Here is a 23,252-nt window from a genome sequence, read left to right on the forward strand (position 1 = left end):
AAGAGTGACTAGGAGAGATACATCCAAAACAACATGGCAAACACACATGGCTATTTAAAAAGTGAAACACAGCTGTATTTAGCTCATCTTACTTAGATTTTAAACATAGACCTAAACACACCAGAGTATGACTTCTGAGACCTATCGAGCAAGAGAAGAAGAAGTACGAGAGATAGAAATGGGACAACTATATGCCATGAGGGACTGATATGTCTTTAGTGCTGTTCAGAATGTGTGTTCGCCCGGTATGCAGTCTGTGGTAGACTAGTCTTTTGGATCTATCAGAATCATTCTGACAAGTTAAAAAGTCTGCTCCATCAAAACAAATCAATTCATATTCCTACTGTTTGATTGTTGTTTCATCATGTTTTGTGTGTTATACAATATCTGATAATATTAGTCCATGTGGCGTTTGTCTACCCCTGGGTAGTTTGCTGATGATTGTGTTAGAAATCAATGATACCACATGCATTGTCATTTCAACTGTATGCCATTGTGTAACTGTTCATTTATTAACATTTTTCAAAAATCATCATACAGGTGTGAAAAACGAGGCTGCACCCCAAGTTCCAGGTAGAGTGAAAAACATAGTAACTGAGTTAAAAGAATTATGTTTTAGCTTCACATAGAGTCATAAGCAGGAGCTGCTGCTTATTTTAACCCACCAACAAAAGGTGGATAGTTGTTCACCATCCATCACAAAGGGAAGCTGTCTGTAGTTTGAGTAATAACACTAATGATAATAATAGCAATAATAATGATAATAATATCAACATAAAATTGCTTATTCAACCAATCAGATAATAACAGTTTGCATTTTTGTAGATTGTTTGAGACATACTTTGTAAAGGTATAGTCATACATTATCAGATAACTATTGAAATCAAACTACATACACACATACCCCTTTCCTCACCTTTCTTCCCCTGCCATCGACCCCAACTTCACACACCACATAGCCAGCCACCAAAACATGCAATTTACAACTACACCCCCTACCCACAATCAAGTATATCCTTCCTTCTGGTGACCTCTGCACCACATACCAATCATTGATTCTCTCTATGCTAGTCTATGGAAATGCTCTCCTCACAGGACTCCACAACAACAGCCTTGCCTCTCTGGAAGTCATACGAAATGCTGCAGCCAGACACATCCGAGATTTGCCTTCAAAGGACTTTGCATTATATTCAAAGCCTTACACCTCAAAACTCCATCTTAACTTCATGACAAAGTCAAACTAATCTACCACACAAACACCAGATAAGCCAGCCAACACCTTCAACACGTTCCACTCTGCAAACTCACATGCACACAAAAACAAGCATTTACCCAAAGGGCATCCAAGGATTGGAAAACCCTATCTCTTCACATAATCACTTCATCCTCCATTACTACTTTCAGACAGAGCATCAACACCTACCTGTTTCCCCACACATAACCCTACCCTCCTCCACTGCTATCAATTGTCTATCCTAATCTTCCAATCCTTTTCTGAAAATATTTTGTAACTTATTTTTTCAACTCCCACATTTTCAAACTCTGAACCATGTAAGACACTACGAGACCCTCTTTGTAAGGCCAGCTCCACAGTCATATAACATAAAATAGTCATTTATATAAAGTTCCATAGTGCTCCCAGTGTTACCAGAGTTTATATGCATATGTGTAAGTACTCAAACTATTTGCCAGCTATTACATTTATATTGCCCAGAAACACAATTTACTAGGTTTATCCATCACATGTTTACAACCAGGGTTTCACAAATCTGCTGCAGCATGGTTTGACCCCTACCTGAAATGTCCCTCCTTTCAAATGTCCTAGAGCTCACAAACCTTTGGTCCTCATCCTTCTCCCTGTTGGAATCCCCCAACTATATTTTTTTTTACTTCTGTTCTTCACCCTTCATATCACTGCCCTAGGAAGATGTATCTTGCCCTTGGCTTTCACAAACACCTCTTTGCTGATGAAACTCACATCGTTTTCCTCTTTCCCTCCTTCACCCCAGCTATCTCGGAAAGGAATTACCAACTGTTTCACTGTATTACATAATTGGATAGCTATCCATTGCCTCATACTTAACTTTCCAAAAATGGAACAGAACTTTTTCCCGGCTTCCAAGCCATCCTTACTCTCCCTTCACCTTCTCACCTGACCTTCTTGCTCCCTCACCCAAGGCTCTTTACCATGGGCTCCTCTTTTATAGCGAACTACAACTACAACAATTCATCACTACCATCACTGTTGCTGCTCGTTTTAACCTTCTCAATATTTGAACAAAGTGTACCACTCTTAACATTCTACAAAAATCTCTAATGCACAACATCAAGCGCTGACAACTGGAATACTGCTTGTTCCTACTCCTTGCCCATTCTCTTTATTCTTTCCTCCTTCTAGATCACCTCCTTAATGTCGCTACCAACACTTTGTGCAATCTACGCAGCTACTCCCCCACTTCTACCTAGCAGCACCATGCTGGCTGACTTTCCATGCACAACTCTATCCTTGTTAATGCCCTTCTCATGTGCAAAGGTATCAATGATCTTGTACCCAGTTGTCTGTATCTCTGTCTGCTCCTATCCCATTCCCTCTGCTCCTCCTCTGCCCTCAACCTCAGTCTTTTATACTCCCTTGTGACTTCTCTTGCTCTCACACTTGCTCCCTACTTGCCCTGCCCTATTAGAACCCATTGGCAATCACACTCATGGATCTCTTCAAAGCGTGGCTTAAACTTTACCTACTTGCCAGATAAGGTGCTCTCTTGCTCCCACCCTCACCACCCCTAACCGAATGCATCACTCCTTCCAGTGCCATGCAATAGTGTAATTTTGTGTAGTTGTTCAGCATTCCTCTATAGTCTGAAAATCGTACCACCCTAGGCTGTCATTGCCATTGTAAGTCACATTGTTCTGTTAGCTTTTTTTGAATTTTGTTTAGTTTTGCCCCTGGTCTATGTCCCTCTTTGTTCATACCCTCATATACTGGGTCAGAATTTGTTTGCATATGAGTACTAATGTACAGGCACCCGTCGGGAAAAACAACAACCCTCTGTGCATGTTTAAAAGTCATTTCAGATCTAAATTGACATTCCTGTTCTTCAAATAAATACTTAGAAAATGCAATAATTAAATACAAATACACAGCGCCTTGCTCTGTATTACAATTCTCACAAACAGCAACCTTTTTTCTGTAATGCATTCAAGTCTGTGTCCTCCTGGAAATCGGACCATATAGTACACATTGAGGCATTCTATGTGTTGCTAAATTGCTGTACAATAGTTGCCAGTAGCAAAGAAAAAACTTCACATATGGTAACTACTGATTGCTGCACACATAGTGAAAACAAGAATCCATGTTAAATATGTATACAATAGGGCTTTTCGATCATAATTATAGTTTAAACTGACCAATAGGTCTGTGGCATGGTTTTTCATTGAAGAATTACTGAAAGAGTTCCAGTATTGTGTCTGCACCTATATTAGATAGTACATGAATAACCATGTTGCAAACTGTAGATGACATTGGATGTCTTTTAGTCATTGGGTATTGCACTGTATTCAGACATGTAGATAAGTCATAATTAATATACATTATATCTTACATTTTCGTATTAGTTAATGTGATTATGATTTCAGAAGGGAATTATGAATAGTAAACCAAGTGAGTCATCTGATTGGTTGATTATATCCCCAGAAATATATATATGAGTCAATACATTATTGATGATCTTTCATATTGTGTAGCTTACATTTGGCGTCAGATAAATATGTGATGACTATAACACTTAATCAATTACTTTAATCTGTGAGGCTTAAGAAATTACTTTCCAGTTAAATGACTACAAACAAGTTACTTTGAAAATTCCAAGAAAAGAAGATGCACTCACTCTCTATGTATATGTGTTCATCAGTATTCATATTAACTAATTGCCTCATGCTTTACTTAAGTTTAATTATCCATGGGTGCACGTGCAATTATATCTGCACTAGTTGTGGGGGATTACATATCAATTATTGAGCAGTTAGAAAGCATGAGGTCACACACCAACGCTACTCTATATTTCATATTTTTAAAAGAGAGTTGGAAGTGTCTACTTCCTCATCTTACCCCACAACCTTGACACATAGTAACATTGCTGACAACCCGAACAAACACTGTATCACTGCTTCCAGAGATGACGGAGTTACCATTATCTCGTCAACTTAGAGCAAGAACATTTTTGAATTTGATCAGCAAAGATGTATTTCGTTTACAACCAATAAGTAGCAAAGTCGTTACCAAAGATGTGTTTTATGTTCCCAGTCTTCTTATCTCGCTTGTGGTGCTATTTGGTGGCCATTGGAATGTTGAGGCAAGTTAGACATTCAAATAGGAAATTCTTGGTTGTTAACGAGCAAACACCCTTTACTAGCATGGTAAACGTAAGCAATTAACATGCCAATCATTGCAAAATCAATTACATCTCAGTTATAACCTATTGATTGATTGATTGATTTATTTATATAGCGCTTTATACCAAGGTGCTGTACAGTGGAACAACAAAATACAAAATAACAACACCATGAACACCAACAACATTACCTGCCCACTCTATCAGGGGAAACATACCTCTATTAATAATAAGTATAAACGTTGTGTTCATCACAACACTTATTGTAACTAAATATGAGTCTGTCACATAATTCCCATTCTATATATGCCATATCTGTTGTTTTGTTTGCCTGTTCTGCACTTGATATGTGCAAATACATTTCATTTGTTTATACACAATGTTATGTTCCTTGATGTGTTGTTGTGGGGTTAAGGGACTGTGAAGGATTCAGGTATCATGTTAGTACTTAAGTGTTAATGTTTTCTGTGTCATGTGAATTTGCTCATGTTATGTTTTTATTCTTTTTTTTATCCATTATTACTCGTTAGATTCTTCCCATCCCACATCCCCACCTCCTTCAGCTACAGATGGTGCAGCTGGTGCAAATATCACTGATAATGCAAATTCCAGCCTGGTCAATGGTACGTCAAGGATATAGAGCTTGTTTGCATAATGGATTGTTCTCTTCAAAACACAAACCTCGTAATTCTCTTGGTGAAAACACGGGTGCTGTAGGTGCATGTGACAACCCTGTGACTGCTCTTACTCCTGTATCCCTATTATAGCTTTTAAGACAGACTGTTAGATGTATGCACCTTTTATGGGGCATACGAGCAATGTGTATTCAATATTTTCTGTAAATGGATGTCTATTATATTGTAACAGTTAATAGTTTAGAGAATTGTAATAGTTTTGAAATTCAGGGAAATCCATATGGTCACAGACATATCTGCACATATCACATGTAATTCAGTTATCTGCAAGCTGCAGTCATGAACAGTTTCAACAGAGAAAGCAAACATGAAGCCAAATATTTGAAAGCGATTTGGGTTTAAATCATTGTGCACTGTTAAACTATGACCACAAGTATACTGTTTTGGCTCATATGTCATAAAGACCCTGCCCTTCATTTCAAATTCTGTGGATAGGACCTAAAGACATATGTTCACAAATATAAGAACAAAATATGGTAAAATACATATTGTTGTCTATCAAGAATGCATTACTTTTCAAGTTTGAGATTATTTGTTAAATGCCATTGTACAGGAGAGTCACAATGTGAAGCAAAGGTCAATACAGCAACAGAAGTATAAGATTTGTCTCGGGAGGATGGCTCAGTAGGCAACGTGCTCGCCTTGGAAGCAAGACGATACGGAGCACCACAGGTTCGATCCCTGGGTCCGTGCTTAGAAACCTCTGGGCATTAAGCGCATTATAAATAACCTATCATATCATTTAACTAAACAAGGGGGACCAACGATTTATGATTATTCACAAATGCATTCTTGACCTGAAAACTCACACTTCATTGACCCGAATTAATATACAGAATCAAGCTCTGCCACAAAAGACCAACACTATAACATACTATCAGACTTTTAAGACCAAATTCTAAAAGCCCTTAAATGGTATCTCGAGTTGTGGCTTAGTAAAATAGCAATAGTAACCAAGATTGCAGAATTACTTTTCGAATCATTGGTCAATTCTATTTATTTTGCCTAATGTTGCTTTATTATATCTGTACACAGAATTAAAGCTACACGTATGTCTGCCCTAGAATTCTTTAAATGATCATGGGGCAGAGATGTTTATTGTTTAACTTGCTTATTTTATTAGTCATTTCAAAGATCATTTCAGTGTGGAAAGGTAGGGGGAGTTAAGGAGTGGAGAAATAATGATTGGACACACATGGAATGGGAGAGAGCCAGGCCATTTTAGATATGACCAAAAGACATGAATTAATTCATTTTACATTGAATGCACATTCATAAAACTGTAAAACACATCCAAAAAACTATAATTCTTTCTATAGGGGATAGACCACAAAATGCATGTCAATAATATACAATAAATATTAAATACAATTCTACAGGTATTCACAAAAATAAAAGTCAGCAGTTTAGTCTACTTATTATCTATTCACAGTGTTAAGGGCAACCATTAATCAGGTAGTTGCATTATGCACTGACAATTAAAGGCAAATAAAGGCTAGCCTTAATTATCTGAAATCCCTATTTTTTGAAAATGGGATTATTGAACTTTCTTATACCGTTCTATACATTTCGCAGAAAAAATGTAATAAAGATGCAATCATTTTTGGACAGAAGGAAAACATCATTTTGAAAACACACAGCCTCTCCATCTTCCCAAAACTATTTTAATGTGTACAATCATGTAATAGAAAGCATCAATGGTAGTGTAACACCTTCCTCTGTACAGTGAAAGGGATGCAGGATTTGAAATAGTCACTTGGACAAGGTTGGAGGACTGTCAAATGTCTGTCTCTTACTGCTGTCTTGTTTGTCTTCCCAATACTACTTTTTTGGATCACTGCTAGTACCTGTAAAGTGATTGTTTCTGGGTTTTTAAACCAGGTAAATTCATTAATAGATATTAGGCCTTTTTTCATATGTGCTATCTGCAGAACTATAAATGTTCTTTTCTTATAATATCCATCGGTATTTGCCCATGTAGTTGTCTATAAAACTGTTGAAGAAGTAACTAAAGAGTCTGGCATAGTGAAAAGTAAATCGTTTTTAAGATGATAGCAAAAGGTAGAGTAAGAGGATATGTATGTGAAGTGTAGTGGCAAAGCGTTCCGATGTTTGGGGGCAAGAAGCAACAAGGGCAAGAAGGGCAAGAAGACAACATTGAGACTCGGAAGTAAGGGACCAAGCTAGGACATACAAAGAAACAAGAGGGTACCAATAGGGATTGGGCCAGACAATAGAGAAATTTAAAGGTGACACTGCACAAAGACACTAGTGAATGGACAAGCGTGATAACTGAGCCACCGTTTGTGCCACGAAAGTTGCTTGTTTTCGTATGGGGATTATTCCTCTGACCTTCTGAGTAAATCATATTCCTAGGTAGCCAGATGTCATGTTTTCTCCTCCTGAATTCAATATATTGCTACATTTTCTGTGTCCTTTAACAATAATGAGGATAGAGAATTCATTTTCAACTTTCTATGATTAATTAAAGTCAAATTTGTATCTATTTAAATGTGCAATGCTGTGGGAATCCTGGCTAAAAGGACAACATCATCTGCATGTGATATAATGTTCAACTTCAAGCATACTAAACAAGACACATATAGAAAGCAGTGCAGATCATTGGTTGCAAAGTAACAAGAATAGGGCACGGACACATCCTTGCCTTAATCCCCTGGGAGTTAAACAGTAGGGTGTACTATTCCCTTTCTCGTCATATCTAGTTAGTGCCTCTTTGTGGAAATATAATAAAATTAGTAATTTAAAAAGTTATTCTGATATATACATCTCCACAAGTATTGTTGAATGCCTCCCCTAGTCTAACCAATCAAAAGCCATGGCAAAACCATGTACATTGTTTATACATTTTAAAGCCTCACTGCCTTCAATCCCTAGTCATTCTCTAAATGCCAGTTGTGTGTTGTTCATGGTGTTGTCTTTGATGTTTTTAGTACTGGCCAACTATTTTAGGTGTATGCAGGTAACCACCCAAAGTATTTGCAGAGGGAAATGGAGCGGTGGGATTTATGGGATCCTCTTCCCCCTTCTTTTAGATGTGATTAATTATGACATTTTTCAAATATGTAATTTACAGGTTAACATGGCTATTGAATTAAAAACATTCTGCACTACTTTGGTTGTTCTATTGATCTGCAAATGTCAGTCGGGTTAGCATCTGATCCCCATTTTTGAAAACATTTTTGGCATATAATTGCCAATTGGATACATGTAATACTAGAATGAACATTCATTTCAGTAATATAATTAGCGCCTTAGCTGTACTAATGATGGCATCCTCATGGTCTCCGCATGCTAGTCTCTTGAACTGGCGTAACCACCCAAAGACTGCCCTATTCATTTCAATATCTTGCATAATTGATGGGTTTATGCTTTTAGTAATGTGAAGCTAACATTGTCTTGAGTTATTATATTTAGCAGCCACAGACACCTTTTCCCAAATGTATGTGGACAGGATGCATTCTGTATTATTGCATGCAGTAATATAGACTCTTCTTTTTCAACTTTAATAACCTTATCATTTGTTTTCGGACCTTGTCTCAGACCATTTCTACTATTTGTACATATTTTATCAAACATAACTTTTTAATTGTAGCCCTCTTCTTTTTTGCCTCCCTAGTCAATGTTAGGACAATGGTTATTACTAATATTCTGAAGTTCTTTACTACAGTAATCTGAGTCTCTAACTTAACAAGCAAGCATTTCTGATGCTGCTTTCCTTAATACAGATGCCTCATGTTCATTCCAAGTATCATCTTCCCGCTTATCTCCATTTTAGTCAGCTCTCCTACCCTTTGTAGTACTGATATAAGCTCTAGAAAATGATAGTCAATATTGGCTGTGGAAATCTCTCATGTTCTTCATACAGCTCATGGTTGTAATAGGATAATGCACTCATTGTTCAGCCCCCGTCTAATTCCACTCAAGGTAATCATCCCCAGATGATGTGCTTTTGAATGCACATTAACTACTCTTAATTCATTTTCCAATAAAAAGATAATCAATAAGCATATTTTAGTGCTGGTGCATGTGTCAAGTAACTCAGTTTAGAATATAGCCCATGGCCGATTATGTTCTTATTCCATTCTTCAGGAAGGCCATTGCCTAATTTGATGTTGAAGTCCTGTTACCAGATGATAATAGGAGAAACGCTAAACTTGACTATGTGTACAGAGGAAGGATCTGAGTTAGTAAAATGGAGTGAATAACTCTGCAGTGAATAAAATGTATGGCTACCTACCTTTTAATTAAGAGAAGTTAAAAGACAAGCTTCAAGCAATTAATTAGTCCCTTGAGATATTGAGTAGCTTTAACCTCATTGTGACTGATTGGATTCTGCCCTGAAGAAGTACAGAGATGAGCAGGGGATAAAAATCTCAGCACCCACACTGCTACAAACCAAGAGCCAACACAATCATAAAGGTTAATACCTCCTTCACCTTGTGTGGCTATGTGGGCCAAAGGAAGGCTATACACTTAGGAGAGGTATGAATGTGAACAGTGTTCTGCTAGGTAATACAGTTACTATGGAAGGGGAATAGAGAGACCTATGTTTAGAATTATTAGTATAAAGAGCTAATTGGTTGTTTTTTCTCTTTCTTGGAGTGAGGGGAATAGTTTTTTGAGGAAGAACATATTTTTAGACGTTCACAAAAGGGAAATATTAATTGTGACCTAGAGATGAGCTCCTGAAGAATGTACACCACTAAAAGGGCACAGGAACAGAAACATGTTGAGCAAATAAAGGGACCATTAATACTTTGTTGAGTCGCGCACAACCCATATTAAGCTACCAGATCTGTAGTCTGGAGACAATAGCATACTTAGAGGGTTGAGATGAGTCATGTTACCACATTATTATTGTTTTTATGGTTTTCTTTGAATAAGGTGTTTTGTATTTGAAGCTTTGTATTTGGTTTTAGTATTGATGTATTTATGATGAATTGATGTCAAAAGGATGTGATTATTTAATACATTTGAAGCTATTTTTATTTCAGAAGGGTTGTAATTAATTACAACCTCCATCCTGAAATTTGAGTATTATACACTGTTCCCTAATACACTGCAACAGAGATAACATGTTGTCTAATCTTTTCATTTATAATTAGCTAGTTCAGGGACAGGTTTGATGATTCCAATTTGTATTTGTTGTTCTGGCATTTCCTAATTCTTAATTTGGTGATCTCGTTTTATGCTTGTGGCCCAGTATCAAATACATTTATTTTATATAGCCTTCACTTGTTTGACTGGACACGTATGGAGAATCAGGTAGATTATGTTGCAGTAGTGAAGTTTTGAGAAGAACAGAGTTTGTATTATATTGAGGATACAGTGCTGAACCACGTTTTCAGAGGGGCGGGGGCGGCAGTTCCTAGCAATTCTGGCTATTTGATGGACAGCATGTACAGATCTGGATTCATGAATGTTAGTATTTCAGTGGTAAGATACAGATTGTTAGATGTAATGCAGCAATGGAATGTTGATGAACATTGTTTCATTTGATTGATAATCACAATCTTTTTTGGAACTTTGTTTAGCAGTTGGGTGTCATCTGCATACACGTGGAATGATATTGTTGCTGCTGCTGCTGCTGATAATGATGATAATGATAATGATAATATTGACAAGCAGATTACAAAAATATGTTAAAATGCAAAGGAGAGGTTGTGATCCTTGGTAACACTATATAATAGTCTGTCCTGTATTGATGAAAAGTGATTGGCATTTACTAGGGTGAAGCAGTTGCTAAGCAAGGATGAAGTCAATGTAGGGCAAGCCTATTTTGTCCTATTGAATTCTGTGAACAGTTGGTGAGAGTTCTGTGATCAACAGTAACATCTGCTCAAGAATGATATAGTAGAATCAGTTTGGCTCATTCATTGTGGCTGGATTTGCTTAGGATATTTTCTGCAATGTCCATGATTGGTGCCTTGCTACTTCTGAAGGGCTGAAAGCATGGTAGTTGTACCTTTCTACAGAGACTGCAAGATAAGAAAAACAATATTCAGCCTACTCTCATGCTGTTTGTTTTGTTCCCTGAGGCCGGGTAGACAACCATGAATATCATACATTATATTATTTGTTTCTCATGTTTCTATGGTTCTGACATTATTGTAACAATAATAACTCAGTCCTCTTGTGTTCTGTAATTTACAGAATGGTTTATGGACCTTAAATGAATGTGTCACAAATTAGACAGCTCATTGAGTACCTTTACCGATCAGCACACAGAGGTACCTATAAAGCCACCTATTCTTGGAGTGAAGTGTGGGTTGTCCACGTTAACATCAATCTCTACTGCTAAAGGCAATAGTCAGGGTTCTCTCTGTACTAATGGAAATAAACATATGTCATTACCTGTAAAAGCAATCAGCCTGTGCTTTTGACTTCAGAATATATGTAGATTTCTCAACTTTGTTCTTCCCAAATAATTAAGAAATTGGGGAGATTGAGATCACTGTGATGAACTAACCCCACTATGTCATTTCAGATGCAAATATCAAGCTGTGGAATCAGAAAAAATACAATATTACGGCTGTTACACCAAGCAAAGGAAAATACACCGACACGGGCATGTAAAGATTCCCAGAATCTTTATTACAAAACTGAACAGTATTCAACAAAGTACACAAATATCTATTTGGCCGTCAATACATCACAGAGACCACCAGCAGGGTTCAATGTGAGCAGTGAACAGAATTTCCTGGCTGGACATCGACGCATTTATACAATTTGTAAAATGATGTCCAGCCTCTTACAGGTTAATTATACACTGGGCTAGGGTCGCGCCAGGTTCACTTTCCTAATTTACATATCTCGTGCATGCGCTTTACTTTTGAATATATTTACTAACACACCCCGTTATGCTTTCATTTAACATTTACACTCTTTACATACTGTTTTAATACAAACCAAACAAATGTTTCACATATTATATTCGGATAGCATTACTGTTCTTGTATACTGGTAGTTTAACATTGCTGATTCAAGTAACCCCCTCTCCCGAGGTCAACAAAGGACAAGGTCTACATGACCCTAACATGTAGCCGGAAGGCAGGTTGGACATTAACTCTCCTACAGAGGTTGGAGAGGTTAAGGCAAGAACAAGGGTGCACAAGACGGCCATTTTAGATTACAGGGTGACTTTGTACAAAAACCCCAAAATGGCGGTTCTAACCTGAAATGGAGGCTTGATTCAAGATGGTGGCTTACATCAATTTCTAAAGTCAAGGCCTTGCCTTAGAGAGTTATTCGCGTACAATTTTAAGCAACTTGGCGTAGGCCAATATACATACAAATCGTTATAATAGGAGGCATAATTTAATATCCAGTTCAACAAAGCTAGGTAGTTATGTAACTTTTATGCAACTGATTTGCATTGGGTACAATTTAGCTTGATGCTATAGTGAATCACATGGAACATAAGAGTGTTTGGGCAATATTAGGCCTCATTATAGGTTTGGAGGTACCTCAGTGGTAAATCCACTGAGATTCCACCACACTGCATTACCCTCACTACAACTTAGTCTGGCAGTATTACAAGTGGCGGTAGGCAGTGTTAGACCACATTAATTGGAGTCCATTGGATTCCATGGGGGATTTTTGGCTGTAATTCTGCTGAAATTTGGTGGAAAGCTACCGGATTTACCTCCAACTCATAACTGTAGGTGAATCCTCCAACTTTCCTGCCAAAGTTATAGTTGGAGGTGCGGTAATGCAGCAGTATACGATAATACCATCACATTTTACCCTCATCACCCAACTTGTAACAAGCCCCATAGTGTTCAGTTTGTTCCTTAGGAGTCAACATAATGCATTAAGGCCTTTGTCATAGAATTTGAAACTTGTTGAGCTTGTAGGAATGCCAGAGTCATTGCAATTTGGCATTGTGCACTTACCACAGACAATCCCTAATTAGACAGAGCCATTTCAAAGAACTAAATGTCCATTGCAAATCTCTCCATGGTGGCAAAGATAGTGGTGGGTCCTTTGAAAATATATCTCAGTCAATGACAGTAGCTTAGATTTAGCCCAGTGTAGTTTCATACAAAATGATGGACCGGAAACAGTTTTGGTTATAGGGATGATATTTTCAAGATGTTTGTCAGAGGAAACATAGTCCCATTGCTATCATTGGATCTCTTTGCAGTCTTCAGCACTGTGAACCATGGTGTCCTGCTGCACAGGTTGGAACATTACACAAGGAATTGATTGCATGTGCTACAGTTGTTCCAGTCTTTCTTGAAAATGTCAACCTGAACCGGTTTTTCTGTGGCATGCAAGTGGAAATAACTGCAACACTCTCTTGCTGAGCATAATCGTATGCAGGTGTCTCATGCCCATCATATGCCAATTGTATCCACCACTAATTGTGTGCATGTATGTGTGTATTTATGTACATGTGTGTATTTTCTAAATACTAGTTTGTAATTGTTGGCCTGTAGAGGAATATACACTGTAAAGTCCTGAAAGATCCCTGGCACCAAATTTGCTTTACTTTTGAAATGTGAAGGTTTAGGGACGAGAAATAGAACAATTGATGGCTGGCAAGGTAGTGCTGTTTTATTTTCTATTAAACAAAATGACCCCCTCACCTCCATGTTTTAGAAGCCTTTATGTGTCACATAGACCATTTTCAAACTGAAATATCACAGAAGAGGTTTTTATGAAAGATGGGTCAGATCAATCAGGTGTTCATGGCCAATATATAGGAGAAGGAGCAGGGAGAAGGTTTCTAATTTGTGAAATACATGCACAAGTAATTTGGGAAGGGCTAAGCATAAACTGTTCTCATTGTCAAGGCCCAATAAAACCACATTGGAGTGACATTAACCTGATGAGGAAAAGGGAAACATGCATTTCCTCATTTTTTGTTTGAGAAGGTTCTTAACCACCACTGTTACCTGTTGTGCCATTGACATAAACATATCTACATTCAGATGCTGAATTTTCATTACAGTTTCAGGTTGTGCAAAAGTTTCCATAAAAGGTTGACATAGATAGATTGGCCAGGTATATGGTTGGTCACTAGTTAACATGAACTCTTATTTTGTAGGGTTTATTTTTATGTCATTATTGTGCATCCTGTGTCCCATGTAAGGTTATCTTGAAAAATGTATGGTTGTTTCTTCTGAAATAAGTGACATTTTGAACAAATATTAAGTGTATCAGGCGTGTTACACATTTGTATCTCCTTTTACTGTATCGTCCTGAGAAGAGGAGTTACGTAAATGTTAAATGCAAGGGGATTAGGCCGATCCATGGAACTCTCACTGTATTACAGTGCTATCTGAGGGGAATTTGATAGAAAAAAAAACTCAAGCCACTACAAAGAAGGATCCCAAATCCCACATTTCTAAAGATGCAAGGAAGTAGAAATTGACATATGTTGTCACAGGTCACCAAAACATGTAATAACACATTTCTCTGAAACAGCCTTTACCTGTCACAAATCTGAAATCATCCATTATAACCATTGATCATGTGCAATGCTTGAAAAGATTCAAGAAGCATTGTGGTTGTTAAATATCATTACAGTTGCCTGAACATCACTTTTCTAAAACATACAGATAAATAAAGACATGACTTTAACAATCCACACTGTACTGTATTCAGCTGTAGATAAAAAAGCTGAAGGTAACACTTAAGTGTCTAAAAATCCTTAAGCACTGTAGATAGTTCATTAGATAATAATATTGTTAAACTATAACTTAAAGATTGTGTGGTACAGAGTTAATTTAGCTATGTGTATTTATAATGTTTGAAGGTATAGAACTCTTTTCTAAGGAGCTATATGTAGAGTATGTGTGGAGAGGCACAGTAGATCCCATGGCATTATTTCCCTGGCTACTACTCACCTTACAGACTTGGAATGATTTAGAAAATAATTTAGTGAGTACATTTTGAATGTTCTCTTAAGAAAGGTTGCAATATAATCTTAGAGCTACTTTTAAAAAAATAAAATGTATTTACATTGCATATAGCCGACTTGGGCTTTTACAAGAATAAAAAAATAAAAATACTTGCTTTTCTTCACGTATAAGAAGAAAGGAGAACAATTCTCTTTTCACACATTTTTTTCAGTATTACTTATACTTTGCTGATCCTATCCATTGCTGATTTTAAGATTTTTACTGTGGCAATTGTCCATCGAGTGTTGTCACCCGAAATAAGGCGATCCCACCAGGCGTCTTCCTCACGCATGTCACAGTCCGAAAACAGCGGGAGAAGGTATGCTGCTCTAACTTCCCGGTCGGCCGGGCACTGCATCTAAAGATGGCGCACCGATTCCAACTGGTTTATATCTTTACACAGTCTACATGTACCAGTTATTAAAGCGGATCTAATAGCCAGAATCTCGTGAGTATGCAAAAGGTTTAAGCGTGCTCGCATAAAGAAACTTCTTAAACCTTTATCTGGGAAGTTAACCACATAGGCCATTTTTTCTTCTCTTTTTCTAGCGAAAGGTGGAAGGTGGGCCAATAGTTTATTAGATGCAGCCTTTTCTGAAGTCTTGATCCAGTCTGCCACGTCCATTCTATTCTTTACTCTCTGGGGATTGTAGATGAATGTTTCTTCTGTACATGCTAGACTGTCTAGCTGTTTTCTCATTTCTTCTATCCACTGGTTTAGCTCCTGACAGGTCCCTTTACGGGCTTCCTGAGATGGTAATTGGTATATCTGCGGGCTATCAGGGGTCAACATCTTTCTGTACAATTGCATTTTGTTGTGGTCTACCATTGCTGCCAACGAGAGGAGGCCTAATTCCTGGTGTATTGCTGAAATAGATACTGAGCTACTTTAATAAAGTAATGTAATTGATTTAGGTGATAAGGTTGCAGACTTCTACATCAATTGTATCCAGATTATTTTGAGGTGCACATGTTACAAGAATTACATAATGGAGGAATTGCATGAACCTTTACTAATGATATTGGCATAGCTTTGAATGAATTTGGTTAATTGTAGTTTATCTTTTCGATGGTGGAATTTTCTTTTCATTATTGTTATTTTGTATCTACAGGCTAAACCAGCCATTCTGGATTTTCTCTTTATACACTTCAGACTCAATACCTGTTCATTAGTATTCCTTCCTTGTAGTCTCACATACTCTTATTATAACGCAATCAAGATCCAATCTTCAGCAATTAAGTGCAAAGGGGAACATTCATCAGTAGCACACTTATCCCACCATGTCTCCCTTTCTGAATATTGAAATCCCAAGTTCTGTTTTCAGCTTTTGTGTGTTACTAGTTCATACTTATCAGCTAGTTTAAATAGGTTCAGTAGCACTGGCTCACAATGCATCCTGTTTAGAAGCATACGTTGCCAAATGTATGGATGCATAATTTCTAGCTAGCTATAGCAAATATATATATAAACATATGGGAAAAGGAAACAAGAGGAAAACTGCCATCAAAGATGGAACAGTTTAGCCCGCACTCCAGGAACTCGAAGTATGAATACTAGCACGTTTATTATATACTAAAATGACATATTTTAAAAGCCACCATTGACTGAACAACAGAGGCAGGACACCAAAAGAACAGTCCAGATGGACGCCTTTCGCGCTTTCCACAGCGCTTGTTCACAAATGGAGGAGGGAGTGGTTAAACATGGTATAAATAGCAGTGTAAGTCCCTTCACAGTGTCTGTAACGCAAAAGAGGTATATGTCTAAAGGTGAAGCTGGTGGCAGACATCTTGTAACATAAAACCACATACTTGCATAATGCTGGAAACCTAAAATGCACGAGAAATTATAGCAAAAAGCAGCCAAAGTAAATTCAGAAAAGGGCAATAAAATAAGCCACAATATAATTTATGAAAAAAAACAGCATGTCTGTGCATATGGATCAATAAAAATATGTACGGCATCAATAATAGTCAAAATGCTAATGCTAAATGGTAACATTATGGTATGCATAGTGCAACAGCTGAAATGCAACATAATAAAAGATGCAACAATGAAGCAGCGTTTCCATCCAAATGTATCAGTCACGGTGTTACCATCACAGATCAAAGGAAAAATGCAAGATTTTAAGAAGCAGCAAAGTATTGGCAAAGTGCAAAGGCATTATATAGCAGCATTATAGTCACAATACAGTGCAAGTGCATATCGATGACCGAGTGAAAATACATTAGTCAAATGTTGAGGAGCAGCAATATATTGGCAAAGTGCAAAAATATTGTATAGCAGCATTAAAGTCAGAATTAAAGTGCAAGTGCATATCAATGACTGAGTAAAATTACTTCAGTCAAAATAGCAGCAAAATAACAGCAACATGCAAACACTGAAATGCAATGCTAAAACACCATATAAAGAAGGATAAAAATACACAGCCAATAAAAACATCAAAAGCACTCCAAAAGTGCAAATGCAAGTGCAATGCCACGACTGAACAGAATGTAACAAAAAAGATGATAATGAGAATGCCCAATAGTAAAATACCAATGCTTACCAGCCTACGTAATAAATAAAAATTACGTTAAGACAGACCAAGGGAAAAACACACAATACACATACGACCCCCATTGACCCAAAGAAAGAAAAAAGCTGCAACCAATGTAAAAAAAGACAAAGGTATATATGAGGAAAACTAAACCCTCATACTGGCAGTATTCAGATCCGGACCAACTGCCAGGACAACGTGAGCAAAAAAACATAGAACAAAATATGTATAATATGTCAGGTACATAAGCATAAGAATGAATAAAAACAGAGAAATCAAAACACAGAAAAATCCCCTGTAACAGACAATCTAAACTCCCAAAAAGGTATACAGCTCCTCGTCAATGTTGTGGCCGTTAGCTATCTTAGTGTCAAAATCAAAAATGTATTTGGTTTCAAGCTGTCATAATTTTAAGACTCGGTCACCACCTCTGGGGAACTTAACCACATGTGCCACTGCAAAGAAGTTGATCAAACGAAAGTCATGATCATGTTTGTCCTTAAAATGCTTAGCCATAGGGTACGCCGGGTCCAAATTTTTTATCGCCCTCAGATGTTGAAATGCTCTGAGTTTAAATTTGCATGTGGTACTCCCCACATACCACTTCTAGCAGGGGTAGCACAAAACATAAACAACAAATGCAGTGTCACAGGTCATGAGAGGATTAATAAATATATGGATGCATCATTTCTATCTAACTATAGCTAGAAGAAGACAGGTGTCTTGTTTTAGTTTGATGTCAACAACACATATATATAGCAACCAGAAACCCCTCCAAGAGGATAGGTTCTAATACCCATTTCTCTTATGATTGCTCAAAAAACCTTTTGAGATGCTGTCATTGCTCTCATAAGTTAGGGTAGAACATTTTCCAGATTCATGATTCCAAAACTCAGGAGAATAAACTTCATAATTTCTGAAGAGCACATACTTCACTATGGAAAGGGCTGGTAGCCAGACCCATGGGCTGTAGCACTGCTAAAATGAGGCAGTCCACTGCCACACATTACAGAATACTGGCGATATAGCTGAAACCAGTAGCGCTAGCCATGCAAATGCTGGATTGGTATTAAGGAGATGGATGTAAATGTAGCAAAGGCAGCCAGTTTCATCCCATCTAAGAGCTGATCTAAATACAACTGGATTTTGCAGGTGCTGCGGCTGAACTAGAAGCGGCTTGCAGCATTTTTAGCTGGTCCTCTTCCCTTTGAAGGCCGGCACATGGTCCCCATCTCCAAGAGGTGTACTATCCACCCAAAGTGGACTGGGGCAGCAAATAAGGCCAATCGCCCCTTTGTATCATCCACATTGGCGGAACCAGCTTACTTCTTGTAGTACCACTCTGCCCGTCTCCTGGGACAATGTACCATCCGCCATGCCAAGCAGTTATTATACTGTTGTGAAGCCTTATATGTCATATTCTGTCTCTAAGCAGAAAGTAGAGAGAACATTCCTGTTCAGATGAACACATTTCTGCGTTAGGCATCAACTCTATACAAAGAGTTACCAACAAGAAAGAAGCACGTTCCCTGTTCAGAGACTTTCAATGGCTCTCAAACACTCACAGATCTCTCTAAATCTTCTTGCCTCTCCATGGGCTGCAGAGATGGCAAACAACATTAAGAAATCATCTGGTTCAGTGACATTATTATGAAACAAAAAACAATGGCGCTCTATTGGACAATACATCAGTACTCAACAGTTAAATGACGCTGGGACATTCAAAGGGGCAATAGAAGACCACACAAAGAAACCAAGCGTGTTACTACAGGAGCCAGCCCTGAAAATAACTGTGTGCTCACCATCACTGCTCAGTGGCAAAAGTGTAACATAGAACCTAGAACATCATATCTGCAAAAACATGTTTTATTGTTTTCGTTTTTACCGGAGTAACACAATGCTGATTAGAAAATCACATTAAAATAACATGAAACAAAAGGGTAGCTACATCAAATGTTTCTAAAGTAGTTTATGTACAAAAAAAAATGAAATACAATCACAAACATACTCGGCCAATAGTATATTATTGGAACAGCAATTCACACAGGACACAGACGGAAAAGACAAATACCAGATGCAAGGCAAAGGCAAGACAAATCCTCAACGTGAAGTGGAGAAAAAATGAGAATAAAGAAACTGATGATGCACTTTGTAGATCACAAAGATAGAGAATCGAGTCGTAGAAAGCAATCATGATTGAAAAGTGAAAATGACTTCACTCCCTGCCCAGAGATATAAACCTGGTATTTTTAAAAGGCTTAATTACAGCATTCAACCATTTTTCCAGGGTGGGTTTACTAGAGTTATTTTACCAGACTCACAGTTCTCTCCTCCCCACCTTGTATAAAAAATTAACATTAGGGGCCAGAAACCAAAACTTCGCCTTCATGTGAGTGCACATTTTTATGGTTTGGGCACTAAAAACTGGCTGATTCTCCACCCTCCACTGCCCATGCAAAACTGCTGGCTCAATTGCAGGATTGGGGTGATTCTGCAGAAGCCCACTGAAGTAACGTGATTTCTGAATTGCTGTTGCAAGTTTGGAGGAGGTCGGTGAGTCCATATGCAGACTCGGCCCTCACTCAAAGATTCGGTCCACATCATAATAGTGATGACGGATTCAGCTATTCTCACTTGAATTCAAGTGAGCTCTTAGTCATACAATGGGTTTGGGAGAGTATTTGACGAACCAGCAATTCCCTGTTTCCTTGGTGGGCTTTATTTATTTATTTATTTATTTATTTGTTTATTTGTATAGCGCCGAACTGCTCGCAAGCATCGGGGGGCTAAAATGAAGACACGGACAGACAGTGAAAGACAAGACAATGGACGGGACAATTCATTACACATGGGGGTTAAGCCAACAGAAGTCGTAGAACCTTATCTGGGATTACTTAAAAAGCATGGTTTTAAGTTTTTTACGGAAGGAGTATAGATTTCATTCCAGTCTGAGGCAAGTCGGTAGTTTGTTCCAGAATGCTGCCGCACGGGTGGGGAATGCTCTTCCTAGACCTAGTTCTTTTTTGAATTTAGGAGTTGTTATCAATCCCTTGGCTTCAGATCTTAATGTTCTGGTAGTTCTGTTTCGCTGCAGGTGAGGCAGGTCTGACCACACCATGTGTTGAAAAAAGAGAGAGAGTTTTGAGAGTTTTGAGGAAGATTTCTTTTTTATTTGCAAATTGCGTGCGCTATTTGTGATTTGAGAATATTTTTGTTTTTGGCTGGAAAAACTTTATTTTTTGTTTCCTTACTTTGTGTGCAAGGCACTTGGGCAGTTGATATGTTAAGATATTAGTTACGTTTGTTAGGCAATGGAGCTCCTGGATGTGGATCTCGTATCCTCCTTTGTGGAATCAGAAGAGGGGGAGGCACAGTTTAGGAGTATCCTCAAGATGAGGTGCACAATCTGCCTCCTCCATCAGATGTTGCTGCTTCTGAAGTTGTTGGTGGGACTGGTGGTGATGAGGATGATCTGACACAAAGGTCATGTAGGAGCCTGAGCTACTGGCATGGCCAGAAATGTAAGCGTTAGGAGGAGAGTCTGTACTGCAGGGGGCAAGAGGAGTCATTAAGCCCATTGAGAGTTCAAGAAAGTGTCATAATCTCTTTTGAGGGCAGGAATAGAGCAACACCTTTACGATCATCCTTTTGCACATGTAATCACTGTATGGGTTCTCAGAGGTGAATTCATTGAGGGCACTTTGCGCCTGTGGTCAAAGACTGTTCGAACCTGGAAGATCTCTGCTTCCCATTCACCACATTCCTCCTGAACCATTTTGCAGTGCTGGTACTGCCATGTGCAGGACATGTTCCACCCACCCCAATGCCAGTGATTAAGATGAGACTGCATCAGGGACCTTCCCGGAGGGCACTGGAGAACAGTAATGCTTTCATTGGAAGTGCAGACTGTTCCCAGTTGTGAGGGGTTACTGCTCATGCAGTGACATTTTAGCACTTATCCCCTGAAAGACCAGGCTACTCCCATGTGAGAAGCAGTGTCAATGTCTCGTAGGGCAGTGCCCTAGGAAAAATTGCCTGGCAAGGCAGTACATGTCGGTCTCATTATGAGTTTGGTGGTGTGGCCAAAAGCGGTGGTAACACAGTGGTAACACTGTAGAGTTACCACTGCATTATGGCTGCATTACCACACCACCAAACTATGGGTTTGGAGGTAATGTGAAGGAAAATGCTGGAGGTAATTCTTCCACCTTACTGCCAAATAACTGCCATTTAGTGGAATTACCGCCAGTGGTAATTCGACCAAAATCCCCATGGAGTACTATGTATTTCATACATGGTGACTAACACTGCCATACCAGCACTTGTAATTAGGTGCTAATTCCACCAGACCAAGTGGTGGTAACAGTGAATCCGTTCGATGGTATCTCAGCAGATTTACTGGCGAGATACCACCAAACTCATGAGGTCCATTGTGCCTAGAATGTGAGCATGTCTTCAGCAGTAGGTAAATGGGACATAGGCAGTAATGGTTGGTGCACTGAATCATGTGTCGTAGCTCAACAAGTAACCCATTTAAAAATGCTGAGTTTAGCTGTGATGGTGTGGCAGAGGGAGACTTTGTAAATAATTTTTCATTTGTTTCTGTAGGGGGGTATTTATGTTGTTTTTATTGTTTTCTGGCACTTCACACTCTGGGTGTGTCCATCATTAAAATTGTTGCATGTAATCACCTTGGTAACCACCATCCACTACCACCACAATACAATGCAATCCCCATAGCTTGAAGCAGTAGTATCAATGCAAACCTCAGTAGCCAGCCTCCTCCACGGCCAAGTCTACTGGCAAACAGCAGGTCACTAACAGATGAAGACAGACTGTACACGCTGTTAAAGGTGGCTCAGTGGTTGTTGTTGTCTGTCCTTCAAGCCTCTGCTCCAGAAGCAATTGATTTTTTAAACACCTCTGGTGTGAAGTCTTGCACATTCTAGCAATGTGTTCTGTATGTGTTGTCCTATTATCCAGAACCTGCATGCGGCCCACCGTATCTTTAAATGGAGGTCAATGGATAATGCCAAAACATACCCAGTGTGTTCATTCATTCTGAATGAGTATTGGCAGTTTTTTTTTTACTAGCTGCACGATGTCTGTGTCACCTGTGTTATCAAGCTATTATGCTTTTCTGCACAGGTTAATTCCAAGTAAGTAGATCAATGCAAGTACCTCACTCAGTAATGCAGATCTTTGGCTCATACACTGTGTGGCTTTTCCAAAGGTCCGCAGCAAACAAAAAAAAATGTTCATGATCTGCTGCTGAGTAGTGTGAGAAAGACCAAATCCAGTAGTTGACTGCGAATTTACCAATACTCACTCAGAGAATTGCTTTGCCAAACAGCAGGTCAAGAATGTTCCAGCGGGTTGGAACAGGATTGTTTAGCTAGTGGTCTTCGAGTTTGTATTTTACTTGCGACACACTCAACACATGTTTGCTGAAATAAGAGAAGATCTTGTGTGCAAGTATATCACAGACATGGGATCAATCATTTACAAAATGTCTTACCTCTACGGGGAAGAAATGTGCAAAACAGTGCATGTGCATTCTATTCCTGAGCCATAGTGCAGCATTGGAGCCACTGTCTGCTGTTACAAACCCTAATGCTAATTACCAGGGTGTTAGCCACTTTGCCACAACCCAGATGTCTGCTCCCGTGTGGCTGCTACAATCAAAACCTCGAAGTC

At 38.5% G+C, this 23,252-nt stretch overlaps 1 protein-coding gene across 17 annotated transcripts in view; it reads left to right on the forward strand.

The window, feature by feature from the left end:
• ATP2B2 (ATPase plasma membrane Ca2+ transporting 2) overlaps window positions 1–23,252 on the forward strand; it is a 2,164,916-nt gene that overhangs the window by 1,385,669 nt on the left and 755,995 nt on the right. For 12 of the 17 annotated variants that reach the window (XM_069643898.1, XM_069643899.1, XM_069643906.1 and 9 more), the window contains 2 exons: window positions 541–573; window positions 4,922–5,014. The exons of 4 other annotated variants lie outside the window; for them this stretch is intronic. In XM_069643898.1, coding sequence (XP_069499999.1) covers window positions 541–573; window positions 4,922–5,014 — 126 coding nt within the window. The remainder of the gene's footprint in view (window positions 1–540; window positions 574–4,921; window positions 5,015–23,252) is intronic. One more of the 17 variants, XM_069643904.1, reaches the window with a different exon arrangement.

The sequence above is a fragment of the Ambystoma mexicanum genome, chromosome 2p (assembly GCF_040938575.1).
Source record: "Ambystoma mexicanum isolate Mex_15411 chromosome 2p, UKY_AmexF1_1, whole genome shotgun sequence".
NCBI classification, from domain to species: Eukaryota; Metazoa; Chordata; class Amphibia; order Caudata; family Ambystomatidae; genus Ambystoma; species Ambystoma mexicanum.